This window comes from Drosophila innubila, assembly GCF_004354385.1.
Source record: "Drosophila innubila isolate TH190305 chromosome 2R unlocalized genomic scaffold, UK_Dinn_1.0 1_C_2R, whole genome shotgun sequence".
NCBI classification, from domain to species: Eukaryota; Metazoa; Arthropoda; class Insecta; order Diptera; family Drosophilidae; genus Drosophila; species Drosophila innubila.
Genome location: NW_022995374.1, coordinates 12370623 through 12385721, shown reverse-complemented (window position 1 = coordinate 12385721; position 15099 = coordinate 12370623). Strand labels below are relative to the sequence as shown.

Genomic DNA, 15099 nt, shown 5'->3' with positions numbered 1-15099 from the left:
ACAACAACAGCAACAGCAACAACAAAGTCGCGAAAGTGTCAAGAAAACAAACTGACAAAATCAGACTCACTTTTTCTTTATTATTATATACATTTTATGTGTGGCGCTTGATGAGTTTATTTGTCTCTTCATCACATTTATTGACAGCCACTGTGCAAAGCCATAACCCTCCTGCTCCTGCCCTTGTCCAGCTCCCATGACTGCCCTTGTCCCATTCCCAGCATGGCGCGTGCCGCATTTCATTTGTCGAGTTTCCAAACGAAAGTGAAACGTGCAAATACCTTCGCATAGCACGAACCCCAGCTCCAACAATAGTCCCAGCCACAGACCTTAACCGTTGCCCATTACCCAATGCCAGAAGCTACTCCTCTGCACGTGCCCATCGTGGTCGATTCGTGTGGTCTTTGCCAGACTTGGACAGCCGCAAACAGTCGCCATTTAATCTGACCATTTACTTGAATTGTTCATTGTTTGTTTTTAAATGGCAATTTGAATCACTCTCTGCAGGGTATTTCAAATATTTTTTACACCCTGGTTGTTATTATGTTCGTTTAACATTCAAACTTTAACTGCCATCTTCCGCATTATTTTTCTTAAATTAACGCTTATACAATATTATAATTAGTGTAAAAGATACTTATTAAAATTTGATGGGGTGACAGTCAACCCGCTTTCCCATATTCACAAAAATATTCATATTCATTCATAGCTTGATTTGATATCTTTTAGTACAATATTTTTTATGTGAAATGAGATATGCTATCTCTTCATTTATGTTTCTGTGCTCTTCAATGCTTAAACAAAAGACTTAAGACTAAAACTTAGTAAGTCAATCTTTTGTCTATCCTCCTTCCTGCTTCTTCATAATTTGCTTTTTAGTCAGTCGAATATTCATAGCCATGGCTACTCTTTGAAATCCAAAGATTTAAGGCACAGGCTTCAATCTTCAAATCAAATGACTTAAGGCAGAAACTTGTTGAGCACAAAGAACACTTTCAGCTTGTCAGATCATCTCCATACTCTTCGTAACACCATAAGCACATTATTCAACTCTTAGCTCTAACTCTAAAACAAAAGACTTAAGATACAAGCTTGATAAGCACGTCTTTCATTATGCTACTTCATTTGCTACTTTTTTAAGTACCTTCACTCATTTCAAATGATCATACAACACACAACTCTGCGTCTAAAACAAAAGACTTAGAGCACAAACTTGCCAGCTCATAGTGACAAATTACATCACAAACCAAGTTAAGACATCAGTCAATCGACTTAAATATTGACGCATCGCTTGGTGTTGGTATATACTAAATATACCAAGTAAATACCGCACAGATCAAACATCAAAATAAATTCAATTGTCGCGCCATAAGCAAACAAACCAACAACAAATGCCCAGCGGTTGTATTTTTGTAATTGTTGTTGCCGCAGAGCATAAATCGTGATTTGCCGTTGCTGCCGTCACAGTTGCAGTTGCAGTTGAAGTTGCAGTTGCCCCCAGCGGTGCATTTAAAACCGATTCGACCGACCGACAGATCGACAGTTGATTAGTCACAGCATCTCGGCCAATTTAGTTTCTAGACTTGACTCTAGCCAAGTTGTATCTGTGCCTCTGGGCCAGACAAACAAGTTGTTGTTGCTGACTTGTTTTTTATTTTTTTGCCCCTGCAATATTTTCTCACAGTCACACTTCGTGGCCAGCGTCCGTCGGCGGGATGTGGATTGATTGCTAATGTGCATCTGAATCTAAATCGTATCTAAATGCAGCAGTTTACGAGTATTCAGATTTGTGACCTGAGCAGCCATTGCATAAGGCAACAGAATAATGCACGACAACAGCACACACACACACAAACACACTCACACACACTGAAACACATTTTCATTGCAACTTTTGCTTTCATCAGTTCAACTGAATGCTCCACTTGACTTGGCTCACAATTGCCACTGCCACTGCTGCTGTGCTGTTGCAATTGTCACATTGTTTTGGGCCTCTTTGGCAACAAACAAGCCAAAACGCCGAGCTGAAGGTAATTAACGTTGCGCATCTTTACGCAACTCGCTGTGAAATCAATCAGTCGCTGATAAAAACCCCTTTAAAAACAATTTAACAATTTACCAATCTCAACCATTTTTACAAAATGTAACTGTAAACTTTGTCCATTAACAGCAAAAACATCCGCTTTGACTTGGATTGTGCAATGCAAATTATATTTATCGATACGATTTGTTGCTACAAAACATTTTTGCACAAACATTTTGCGCATTTCGTGGTCAATCGAGCATGTTTCATACCGTTTGTGGAGAGACAGAGACACATAGAGAGAGGGGGGAGTGACAGAGAGGGTTGCAACTGAGTTGAAGACATGTTAGCACGCACTTTCCGCTTACGCCCAAAACACTTTCGCTTTCAAATGCAAAGCTCTCGAGTGACTCAACAAATGAAATTTCGAATTTCAGACGTCACGATCATCGCAATGATTGATATCAATTTTATTTAAATTAATTTTATGTGTAGTTAATGGCAGCTATAATTTATTATTATTATTATCATCATTATTTATGTTATTATGCACATATATTGATGCGTCTCAGGAATCATGTGGAAGTGATGATAAATATAAGACAGTTGTTTTAAAAAAAGTGTCTTAAACAAGTAAATTTATATGGTTATTTGTTGAATTGTGAATTTGAATAAGTATTGCAATAACTTTTAAAGAATTTTAAAAAAATATTTCCCGCATTAAATCAGCTCAAATAATCAATATTAAAATTCTTAGCAGACTTGAATTCAGCTTATGTAAGCTTTATAGAATTGTAATACTTAATAGACTTTCTAAATGCTTAGATAATACATTGTTAATGGAAATGCTTGGCCCATAAATTCTTGAGGTTACGCAAATGTCTGAAACGGCTGCCTAACGAGGCGACTCATATTTTGGTTTCTGAGCAGGTGTTTGGCTCATTTGGAAAGCAAACAAAAATGAAAGTTTACCTCGAGCTGCGTGAAATTTACATTTCGTTTAATAATTTGAAGCATTTCACGTTTCTGGTGTGCGTCGCGGCATAAAATTTGAGGAATTAGTCTGAAAAATAATCAAGAAACATAACTTTTTGGCGCCCAAATTGGGCAGCCTTCAACCATGGCATGAACACGCCTCCCTCAATCACAAGCTAACAAATTGAAAATGCATTGCATTTTTCCGGCAGGCAAACAAGCTGCCGCCTGTTTGGGACTTTTGAGTTGGGAGTTGGGGCAGTGGCCAGTAATTTATTTTTTGTTTTTTTCGTAATGCTATAAAATGCATTTCATTGTCGCTTTCGTTTTCATTGGAGTTCAATGGCATTCGACTCTCGGGCGGTGCATAAATTTTGGCTTGTCGTTGCCCCTTTTGGCCTGACAGTCGAAAGGCCCAATAATATTGCCATAAATTTGAATACTCTAAAAACTTTGAGACAACTCCGCCTGAGTAATTGGCCAAAAAGTCAGCCAAAGATTGCGAATTGTAAATTTCAGATTGTTTTGGGAAAAAAATAATAAATATCTTTGATCAACGTGAAGCGGAATGTGTAACGACTGAGATACTTAATGACTAAGAGACATAATAGTTAGTTAGACAACTTAGTTGGTTCAGTCACACGTGTGACTTGACGTATACTTAATACGCCGACGAATTGTGCAAACCGAATGGGAAAACTTCATTAAAATGCAAACTTGTTTCTGTTGCGTTGTGTTTCAATTAGCCCGATCGTCAGTTTGGCAATTGGTAACATAAAATTGCCAACTCGCTTGACTCATAAATTAGGCACTTGGGTCAAATGCGAGGCATATTTTTAGAGCATTGCCAAATGTAACAAATGTTGAAAATGTTGCCATGCAGCCTCCAAGGCGCAGTGCGTGTGCGATTTGCTCTGATAATTTCAGCTAGTTGCTGTTGCTGCTGCACTTTGGGGCAATGTATCTGTATCTAAAATTCAAGTATCTTAGCTGCCTCCACACCCAAAGCAAGTCCCAGTTGGTGTTGAAGCCAACAAAGCGTGGTACACAACAAGACAAAACAACGAGGCGTTGATTTGCGGCCCAAAATGCAATTAAAAACTTGACTTTAGTTTGTGTTTCTATTTGTATTTAAAGTTGTTAGTTTTGTAGCTGTTTTCATAAGTATTGTTTGTGGCATTACAACATGACAACAACAGGGAGAGGGCTTTACTTAACTACTTAAAGTACATTAACCGTTCATGTCCATCATTATTTAATATATTTACATACTAATACTCTAACTAAAGCTCAAAAGTACTTCTGTTATTTTATATACTTGGTAAATTTTTCAAAAAGCAATCAGCAAGAAATGTACAAAGTTTGCCAAGGAAATTAGCATAAAATAACATTTATTAACATTTATTTCCATATTTCTGTCAGTAACTTTGAATTCATTAAACCACTTATGAAATTAAATATATTATTCAGTTGCATTTCCTTATAAAAAATTATAGGAACCTTCGACAATAAATTTAGATTTAAATTAATATTTATTATAATGCAGTGAAAATCAGAATAATTGAAAAAGAAAATAAATAAGAAGAGTAAGAGATGCTTAATGAATAAATAGTTATTTTTAACGATAAATTAATTATTTTGAATTTTTATTTAATAAATTAGTTATTTTTAAGAAATATTTTGCTTGTCTCATTACTTGCCAATTATTTTGTAATGTTAATTAACATTATTTGCATATTTTTTTTGTCTTTGCAGTTTCCCAAAATAAAGCAAGAAGAAGAGGCAGTAGAAACAGTCAACAAATCTCCATTTGTACATTGTTGTTGCCGCTGTTTATGGTAAGTTCGCTTTGAGCCCAACCCTGGCTGTGGTCATGCTCAGCCTGTGTGTGTGGGCGTGTCTGAGACAATTGAACACACCCAAGTAATCAGCACACACACACACACACACCCACATACACAGAGCTTATGAAGCAATGTCAATGCCACAAATTGAAAATTTGTTATTGCGACGCAAATGAATTGTGGCAGGTAGTTGATTTTAATAGAGATCTTACATGTGGAACGGATTCGTAAGCCGCTTAGGTTTTTGGAGCATGCCCAAAATGTTGGCCTATGGTCATTGTATATCCGGCTGGCGATTGGCCAAGCGCAGCGCAGCACCGTTAACCTGGCCAACAAGTAGATGCAATTAATTCAAGGCTAAAAAAACAAGTTGGAACTTTCTTCAAGATTGCCAGATGTGTGCTATAATGAAAGGGAAATGCACTTTTTGAGGGCAGACCAAGAGTTACGACAGGGCAACGTCACATTTCACTTTCGTTGAAAGGTGCAGCTACAGATACAAAGATACAGATACAGTTTAAGTGCAGCTACATCATATTTCAAGTGCAGCTTTGTTACTCTGTTGGCAGTCAGTCGGGTGTGACAACGAGTTTGACTACCCTCCTTAACCAAAACTGACCGCAAGTTTGTCTAATTTCTATTATTTGCTGTGCTTGCTCCCTCTACCCTAATGCTACATCTCTCTCTCTCTCTCTCTCTCTCTCTTTCTATCTGTCTCTCTTTCTGCTGCACAACTCAATGAACTTTCTTCTTTCACTGTGCCACCTGCTGTAGACTCTGTCTGTCTCCCTCTCTCTCTCTCTCTCTCCCTCTCTCTCTTCGACTCCTGATCTGCCTCTGCCTCTGGCGTCTCGAGTTCCGTTTTTAGCCTTTGTTACGCTATTTCGCATTATTTTTTTTGCAGCTTTTGCTTTCGTTTAACCCATTTAATGTGGCCAGGTTTGCTTTGGGGCCAAGATCTGTGGTCAGCTCGCTTGTCTGGGCCCGGCATCCGTTATAAGCATGTGCACTGCGCATTTCACAACAACGGTAACAATAACAGCACACACACACACACACACACACGCACTCACACACACTCAGACGGAGAGTCATGTGCACATTTAATTCAGTGGAAAAGTGAAAACGAAAGTGATCAGAGCTGCAGTTATCCAGTTAGCTGATCAGTTGTTGTTGTTGTTGTTTTTGTTGTTGTTGCATTCATCCATCCAGTCATCCTCAGTGCTGGTCAGTTGACTTTCGTTTTGTGTATGTGTGCATCTGTGTATCCGTGTGTCTGCCCCTTGTTAATGATGATGCAATTAACTTGCCCAGACAAAGATATTCAATTTTCATATGCAAAATCATTCAACAATAAGGAAATCAATGCACAGTTCAACGGTCAACGTGTTTTCCCTCCCCCCCTCAAACTCTCCTCAATCTTCAGTCTTTTCTATTATGATTTGATATTATTGATCATTTGATTATAATGGCAACTCTGGCCATGATCAAAAGTGGCTGCAACTGCTGCGATTATGGCAATTTTGTGGCATTTATGGACCGTTAGCTGGCCAGTTATTTGCACCACTTGCAGCTGGACAAACCCGCTTCATTTGGCCAAGTCCAAGACCGACAATCCACAGTTGGCAGATTAGTACAACCTTTCACCAGGCAACAGGTTTATAATTTCCACCCTAGAATACTCGTAGATTGGCCTTCTAAGCACACGTGTCTTTAGTTCGTTCTGAGATCAGCACTTATGCAGTTCTTAAGCAAAATTAATAATATTTTGTGCAGCTATAAATCATTCACTAAAATTTATGTAGCTTTTATTTAAAAGATACATATTTTAAGCGGTTACTAAGAAAGAAATCTCTTAAAGATAGCTATTATATTTATATGTATGTATTCCACTAAAATACATTTTTCAAGTGATAAGGAAGATTATAAAAGATATCTCATAAAAGCTCATAACTTAAATGTAAAGCCTCTAAATATGCAGAAAAAAATTTTAAATATAAAAAAAATCCTACATTTTTTCTTCAAATTATTCCGAAGTTTTTCGTTAAAAATTTAAATATTTCCAAGACAAATACATAAAATCTAAAATATCTGAAAATGATTTAATAAATAGATATATCTATGGCTTAGTAAAGTTAAGTAGTTTCGAAAGTAATACGCAAAATTTAGACTGTCTTAAAATAGCTAAACAAGAATAATTATATTTATTATTCTCGAAATTGACTTTTTTATGTTTTTCTGATTTTACAGGCATTTAAGCTATGACGCGACGCATGCAACTAATCGCCGTGTGGTTGGGCCTCTTGGCCACAACTTCCTTAGCGCAGACGCAACAGGAATCCTCAGCCAAATGGTCGAGACAGCTGGAATCTGTGGGTGCATCCGATGTGGATTCGTTGGATTGGGTGCCTTTGGCACAGCCGCTGGATGAGAGCGGCAAGGATCGGTCTGGCAATGGACGGGTTTTGACCTACTCGCAATCCTTTCCGCCCAGTGCACGCTTCGGGGATCTCAGCAAGCCGACGGGCTCGCAGTTCGATTATCCGTATCAGTTCCAGCGTTTTCCAAATGGCGCACCACAGGCGTTGCCACTGCGCCACCAGGGACCACCGCCACCACTGAAGAGCGGTGGCTCACAGGAGCCCACCTCGCAGTCGTTCTTCAAGTTCGAGATGCCCTTCCACAATGAGGCTGGACACGCTCAGTCTCCGCCCACGCTGCAGACTGGCTATCAGATTCAGCATTCCTTTGGCTCAGGCGGCGTTGCACCTTCCTCCATCTTCACGCCCCCCTCGCTCTTTGGCCAGCAGCCTCAACAGTTCTCCGAGTTCCAAACGCTGCCGCAGAAACCATTTGGCCAGGCCTTGAGCAAACCATTGCACCAACAGAACTATATTCAGGACACGTTGTCGATTAAGAACCATGGCAAGCCCTTGCCCACACAGGCATCCCTGCAGAGTGTTACGCCTCAAGTCTTTCCAGTGGATCCCGAGCCGGAAACTGTGTTTGGCTTGAACAAAGCATCAGCTTCTGCTGGAGCAGCAGCGTCATCCGCCGGGGGTAATCCACAGCAGGAGGTGCAGCTGCTCTATGTGCCCTACGACACGCTCTATAACCAACAAAGACAACCGCAGGGCTCCTCCTCCTCCTCCTCCTCCAGCCTGGGATCAAGCAGCAACTTTGAAGTGAACAAATTCAATCTCAATGCTGGGCTACCCGCTGTTAATCCGTATCAGATCAATCAGTTCTACACGCCCGATCCCAGCGGAGGCGGCGACTTCTTCAGCTCCGGCACCACCACACGTCCCAGCAGCACCACATCTCAACCGCAGCACATATTCCAGAGTTTCGGACAACCACAACCGCAACCACAACCGCAAGCGCAAGCGCAAGTACAGCCACAATACACGACGGCCAAGCCGAAGCCCAAGGCTCATCAGCCACCATTGGCCATGTTCCTGCTGCGTCCCAATGCGCGACCCACCCAATCCGATGTGGTTACCGCACTGCGCAGTGCCCACACCATCTCGGTGATCGATGCACCCACGAAGCGGACACCAGAGATCTTTGTCGGACCCGCTGGCATGCCCATACCCGAGGGCTATGTCAAGTTTGATCTGCCCTATTTGTCACAGCTGACCCACTCGCGTGACCTCAACGACGTGTCCTTCTTTGTGGCACCACTCAGCTATCGCACGCCCAACGGCTTCAACAAGATTCTTTTGCCCGAGCCACATGTGGGCTCCATAGTGATTAATCGTGCCAAGGACAGTGCTGCCATCCAGGAGCTGGTGCAACCACAGCAACCACAATCTCACCCTGTCCGCTCACAGCGTCCAGGCACCACTCGCAATCCCTTCGAGACATCGACACAGGCGCAACGGGTTACCACCAGTCCAGCGCCCACTCGGGGTAACAAGTTCAGCTATTACTATGTCCAGGATGGCATTCAGGAGGTCAGCCCACCCAAGTTGCCCGCCAAGCAGGAGCGGCACAAGAAGAAGCGTCCACAGCAAGTGCCCGTTGAGCAGCCTGTCTATCGTGCTCCCGCTAAGACTCAGAATCCCTTCGACACACTCAATCAAATTGGCGGTGATGACTTCTTTAAGTCCCTGAGCAGCAAACCCAGCTCTCCAACCGCAACATCCACTTCCACATCCAGCTCCACTTCCACTTCCACCTCCACCACAACTTCGTCAACCACATCGACAACAGCGACGCCCCAAACTCTCTTCACGTACGGCTCCCGTCCACAGGTAGAGTTCCCCAGCTCCAATGGCCAGCTCTATCCCCAGTTTGACCCTGCACCACAACAGCAACAAGTTGAGGAGCAACTGCCACGCCTCACCACACGCCCGCCCACGGCAACCACCGTGGAGGAGGAGCAGCGCATGAAGCAATACTTCCGCCAGCAGGATGCCTTCCGACAGCGTCCACAAACCACGAATCCACCCTTTGAGCAGGTTCAATACACACCCACCTCCATAGACTTTGATGTGGTGCAGCCAACCACACAGAAGACAAAGCAACGAGTGACGATCTATACACCAGGAGCAGTACCCGTAACCACCTCCGATGTGGGCTACAATGTGGATCCGCAGGCACAGGCACCACTGAACCACCGACCGAGCTACAACCAGAACGAGGTCATCGATAGTGCGAATGTGGAGTACGAGCCGAATCCCTATCACATACCATCAGAGTTGCCTGCCTTAACTCCGGATATTCCCGGGCTGGTCAACAATCTGCAGGAGAAGGACAAACTTCCCGCGACAACGACACCACTCAATGAGCCGGAGCCACTGCCAGAAACACGGCCCACTCGTCGTCCCGCTTTGCGTACAAGGAAACCAGCAACATCCAAGGTGGTGACCACCTCATCAGTGTCCTACTCCGAGTCGGAAAGCAATGCCAAACTGCCGACTCATCGCATACGTCGTCCCTACGGCACGAGGGTCAACTCAGCAGCCGCCACTGGGAGCGGAGATAGCGGTGGGGAAGAGACCGTCAGCACCACACGTCGTCCGGGAACTGTACGTAATCCTCTACTGCGTAACCCAAATCGCATACGTTATCAGCCCACGACAGAGGAGCGTCAGTCCCTAAAGATAAAGCCCAAGAAGCACCACAAGGGCTCGAAGAATGGCAAGCCCAGTGGGGATGAGGACTTGGAATATCAACGTGATGTCCTCAAGCAGAACTATCCCGTGTTCAAGGCAGCTTCCAGACGTCCCACCAGCCCCACAGCCATCCCCAGCTCCTATGATGTGGGCAACACTGAAGGACCCGCGTCGGAAACGCAACAGGTCTACACGGTTACCCCCAGCAATAGCATCGACAGTGCCGATCAAAGTGTGTATCCAGCGAATCTGCTGGAGCCCATGCAGATTGCCCAGCACTACAACGAGTTCTCCAAGGATAACTATGGACCTGGGTACTTCCCCAACCAGGAGGATCTCAATCCCACAGAGGCATTTGTGCGCAACGAAGTCAGCCCAATTTTTACCACGTTAGCAACAACCACACCGCCAACCACAACGACTACAACAACAACCACAGTGAGAACAACCACCGAGGAGCCCGTCACAACAACCACACGTCGTTCTCCCTTCATACGTCGCAACTATCCGAGGGTACGCACCACAACAACGACGGAGCCTACGGTAACCACGACGACACCCTCAGAGGAGCGACCTTCCGTAAGTGTAGCTGTCCCTAACATCCTTAAGTTACTGTAATATATATAATCTTGACCGCTCTAGATTCGCTCACGTCTTCCGCCCCGTCGTGTGGTCAAGGTTCGTCAGCGTCAGCGTCGTCCGTCGCATCCGGCCTCGTCGACAGCCGCCCCCGAAGAGGAATCGGAGCCCGTGACCCAGAGACAGAATCTCCGCAAGCTGAGTCGCTACAATCAGGAGCAGCCAGAGAAGGAAGTAAGTGAGATAACGCCTTAACCCAAGATCTGGTATCCATTAACAGTCTTCTCTTGCAGCAGACACCAAGACGTCGCTATAAGCAACCCTTCCAGCTGGAAGGCCAGGAGTCTCAATGGTCACCCGCCTCGGAGACTGGCAACAGCAACACGAACAGTTTCAAGCCTTTGAATCCCAAGTATGCCACCAAAACAGAGAGCCACAGTTTCGAGAATGAGCCCGACATTGTTACGGCTGGACCAACGGATCAACCGGAAACCTACGAGTTTAACGTAGCTGCCAATCTCGGTGGATCAGCGGGACAGCGCACCACACCTGCCCTCAAGGCACCCAACTTGAAGTAAGTTCCAACAATGAAATACTTTGAAAGTGTAATTACATGTGCGTATTCCACTTTTAGACCGGAAAAGTCTTTTGCGGAGCTCCTGGAAGAGGTGATGGGCAAGGCGCCCGAGGAGCTAGCCACAGAGACACCCACAAGCAGCACCATGAGTCGCCTCAATAGGCGGGGCAAGTGGAAGAAGACGCGACTCTCGAGTGGTGCAGACAACAATGAGAACTTTGAAACTGCCGAATCCCAAAATCTGGGACCGCAGCTCATCAACTCCTTGTACAGTGCCAGCGAGAAGACAGAGGATGACCAGAAGACGACGACGACGACTCCAATGACTCCAGCCACCGAGGCACAGACAACGGAGGCAATAACCACAACAGCAGCACCACTGACAACCCCCGAGGAATACGAGGTGACCACCGCCAAGACAGCCGATATCACAACGCTTGCCACAACCCTGGCGATGAGTGAGGACAGTGCGACAAGGCGCATGGACACGGCAGCGGATGTGGACGGGGATGTAGCTGCAGATGATCTGGATACGCAGCCCAGCATCTTCTCAGAGGTGCGACAGCAGCTCCACGATCTCTTCGCCATCGATGAGAGCGAGGATGAGGCGGTGACAGCTGCTCTGGCCGCCGTGGGCAAGCGGCGTCAGGAGTACACGAGCATCAAGCGCCCAAAGTTGGCCACGCCCACAGAGAGCACAACGGAGGCGTCGAACGATGGCCTGGCAGCGACAACAGTGGCAACACCTTCCGACAAGGACAACTTCCACAAGGATCTGATGGAGCATGTGGTCTATGCTACGTCCACTTCAACGAAAGTTACCTCCGAGACGGAGATCTGTTATCGAGGACGATGCATACGCTCCGAGGATCTGCCCGCCAATCACAAGCTGCACTGAGCTCCAGCGGAGCAAGAGCCACAGCCCGTACACCCCTCCTTCCTCCTCCCTCCTCTTCCCTTCCATGTAAATACATAAGGGCATCGATACCAAGGGGCAGCGAGATGTGTCCAAATTTCTGTGCAACGTCAGCACAGCAGTTTCAGCACCTTCCCGTCTCCCAATCCCCTTACCGTATCCGCTTGTAATTACTTAGCTTTAACTACGAATATGTTTAAAAGAGTAAGCGAGTAGAGAAAGAGAGTTATACAAATACAAATACAAATACAATCTATACACTTAAATAATCTTATTCAATATTCGATTCTTTCGAAAATTTTTAGTAAATTTACAAGTTAAAATAGTAAACAGTTTAGTTTAGCATTAACTTAATTAATAATACCGCTTAGTGAGTCTAAGATTTGTACAATAAAATAATGAGAACTAACAAATAAATAAAGAATCGATATCGTTATACATTACTGGTTCCAGTCTTTTATTAATAAATGTATCTTATGCGGGCTACTTTGATTATACGAAGAAATAAAAAGTTACAATCATGGTGGTCCCGTAACTATATGATTAGAGTCGTTAAACTAACACAAATTGCAAAAACTGAGTTCGATTTCTACCTATTGCCTAGCTTAAGATGGAACAGTCATCAGTTTTTTTAGAATTAGATTAGAGGTTTCAGTTCCTAGAAGAGTAGCCAAGAAGAAAATGAGTTCACTCGAAGAACTGAACATATTGGGCGTGAATAAGAAGGAAAAAATTAAGGAAAGTTCTCTAGAAAAAGGATCAAGACAAAATGACGAAGAACAGTTAAAAAAAGTTAAAAGTTTCGCGTTGTCATATTATTACATAAATAATTGTATATTGTGTTGTATAACTATGAATAAATCTATATAATATTCAAATGTATATATAACTCTATATATAATAGTAGCATTATAATAGCGACAATCAATTCCATCTAATACCGTGCATTAGGTACATCAGTTTCATTATCAGACTCTCTCACGCTATCAGTTTTAAATTCGATCTTTCATTCTAGGATTCAATAAGACGCGCCCGTTCCGCCTCCTCATCCTCGTCAGCAGCTGGTGTGCGTGTTTGTGTTGAGCTGGAGGGACTGTTCCACGACTGGACAGTTGTGCGTCCAAAGATGATGAACACAAAGTTTCCAATGAAGTAGACAAGGGCGGTGAAGAAGAAAACAATCTGCCACTGGGATGCGTCTTTCTACATAAGCAGGAGAGAATTGGGATTAGTCAGCTGAAAGGTTTTCGATGTGGAGAACTCACCTCATTCCTTACAATCAGTCCCACAATCAAGGGAGCCAAGATGCTCATCACATTGGCCGCACAGTTTGTGATGCCCATCAAGGTCCCAGCGAAATTGGGCGACAGATCCATATGGTTCACATGGAAGCCCAAGTAACTGGCCGCATTGGTGGCCACCGCCAACGTGAGTAATCCAACAACCAGGTTAGCACTCGCCCCTTTAGTGGTGATGCATCCCAAACCAATCAATGCCAACATGGGCAGCCATAATCCTAGTGAATTGAATAACTTTCTGGAGAAGTTCAGGGAGATGGGGCTGCCACGATTCTTCAGCATATCCGATAGCCAGATGAAGCCGCAGGTGAGGATTATCATGGCTAAGTAGGGCAGCGCCGACAGTGGACCATTGTGCTTGATGTCCATGTTGAGCACGCTCTTCAGGAATGTGGGAATCTGTGTGAGCAGCGTCCAGAAGCCCCAGTTGTTGGCACAATGCGCCAGAAGGAGCGACAGGAATGGCAGCGAAGTCAGGATTCGTCGCCAAGGTGTGCGTAGACGTGGTGCCTCCTCCTCTCGACCCGCATCCGAGGCACGGCGCAACTGACCCGACGTCTCAATATAACGCCGCTCACTGGGCGTGATTGTGGCATGCTGGGCTGGCGTGCTGGCGCTGAGAAACAACCAGATAGCGGACCAAACAATGCCCGCGCATCCTGAGATGTAGAATATGCTGGGCCAGCCAAGCGGTGAGGAGGCAATATAACCGCTTACAGACAACATGACCACAGTGCCAAACTGGGATCCCGAATAACAATAGCCGACCAAACGTCCTCGCTCCTCCGCTGGCGACCACTTCGATAGGAATGTATGTGTGGATGGAAAGATGACGCCCTGACAGAGTCCTTGTGCCGCACGCAGCGCAACCAGCAGCTTCCAGCCACCAGTGATGGCACAAAAGTGCGTCAATAACGCCAGGCAGGAACAGATGAACACGCCAAAGAACAACATATACTTGGCACCAAACATAGCCGATAGATAACCACCCGGCACCTGGGTAACCACATAGCCCCAGAAGAAGCTGCTCAGCAGATACGACTTGACACTCTCATTCCAGTCGAAATTGTCATTGGTGTTATTGGAATCCGTCATGGCCACAATGGCCACCGAGAGATTCACCCGCATGGCATAAGCGACGGCCAGGCCAAAGAATACCAAAATGCATTGCAGATGACGCACTCCAAAGCGAGGACCTGCAAATGAATCAATCCATCAGATGGATCGTATAACAGTATAACAAACAAAGAGCACTCAATTTACCTGTATTGCCAATGCTGTCATAGCCTGTGCGACTGCAGCAATCGGAGCAGCCGATAACCATATTGTTAGTGCGTATTAATCTAGGAGTTCTTCCAGCTCCCGCTGCGCAGTTGTTGTGTTCTCGTGGCCGTTAAGTCCGCGTCTAATCATTATTTCGTGGTGCAGCGAAAAAAAAACAACGCTGAATTTAATGAGACGCCAACGCCAACGCTTCTGCTTACGTTGCGCTTTGTTTTTGTTGTCGTTTTCGTTGTTCGTTGTTGTCTTTTTGTTTTTACTTTGCAGTGGTCAGCAAACACAGCTCGATTGCCAAACAGCTGAGAGCTAACAGCTGTGTTTACTCAGCGATAGTTTGTTTGCTCTCGAAAGCTGCTTCTATCGATATGGTGTGCGTTATATTCAAACTCAAACTGTTGATTGATATTTTGTTTATTTGTACACAATTCTGTGTGCTGCTGCAATCGAAGCAACTGCTAGCAATATTGAATGTGCAAATTAATCTCA

At 44.6% G+C, this 15099-nt stretch overlaps 2 protein-coding genes across 2 annotated transcripts; one reads left to right on the top strand and one right to left on the bottom strand.

The window, feature by feature from the left end:
- The first annotated feature begins 7103 nt into the window (after nt 1-7103).
- Nucleotides 7104-12478, top strand: LOC117785074 (mucin-5AC). Its single transcript, XM_034622961.1, has 4 exons — nt 7104-10541; nt 10605-10775; nt 10835-11115; nt 11176-12478. Exons 1-4 carry the CDS (start codon nt 7104-7106, stop codon nt 12014-12016), a joined length of 4731 nt encoding a protein of 1576 aa, XP_034478852.1. The 3' UTR covers nt 12017-12478.
- Nucleotides 12479-12833: 355 nt separating this feature from the next.
- LOC117785075 (putative inorganic phosphate cotransporter) lies at nt 12834-14896 on the bottom strand. Its single transcript, XM_034622962.1, has 3 exons — nt 14596-14896; nt 13300-14528; nt 12834-13237 (listed from the first exon to the last, which is right to left on the bottom strand). The coding sequence occupies exons 1-3, from the start codon at nt 14654-14656 to the stop codon at nt 13046-13048; spliced, it is 1482 nt and encodes a 493-aa protein (XP_034478853.1). The 5' UTR covers nt 14657-14896; the 3' UTR covers nt 12834-13045.
- Nucleotides 14897-15099: the final 203 nt, after the last annotated feature.

Coding starts and splice junctions, on each gene's coding strand:
- LOC117785074 (XM_034622961.1), top strand. CDS start 7,104: ATGACGCGACGCATGCAACTAATCGCCGTGTGGTTGGGCCTCTTGGCC. Junction 10,776..10,834: donor AGGAGCAGCCAGAGAAGGAA/GTAAGTGAGATA, acceptor CTTCTCTTGCAG/CAGACACCAAGACGTCGCTA. Junction 11,116..11,175: donor CTCAAGGCACCCAACTTGAA/GTAAGTTCCAAC, acceptor TTCCACTTTTAG/ACCGGAAAAGTCTTTTGCGG.
- LOC117785075 (XM_034622962.1), bottom strand. CDS start 14,656: ATGGTTATCGGCTGCTCCGATTGCTGCAGTCGCACAGGCTATGACAGC. Junction 14,529..14,595: donor TGACAGCATTGGCAATACAG/GTAAATTGAGTG, acceptor ATTCATTTGCAG/GTCCTCGCTTTGGAGTGCGT. Junction 13,238..13,299: donor GACTGATTGTAAGGAATGAG/GTGAGTTCTCCA, acceptor CTGCTTATGTAG/AAAGACGCATCCCAGTGGCA.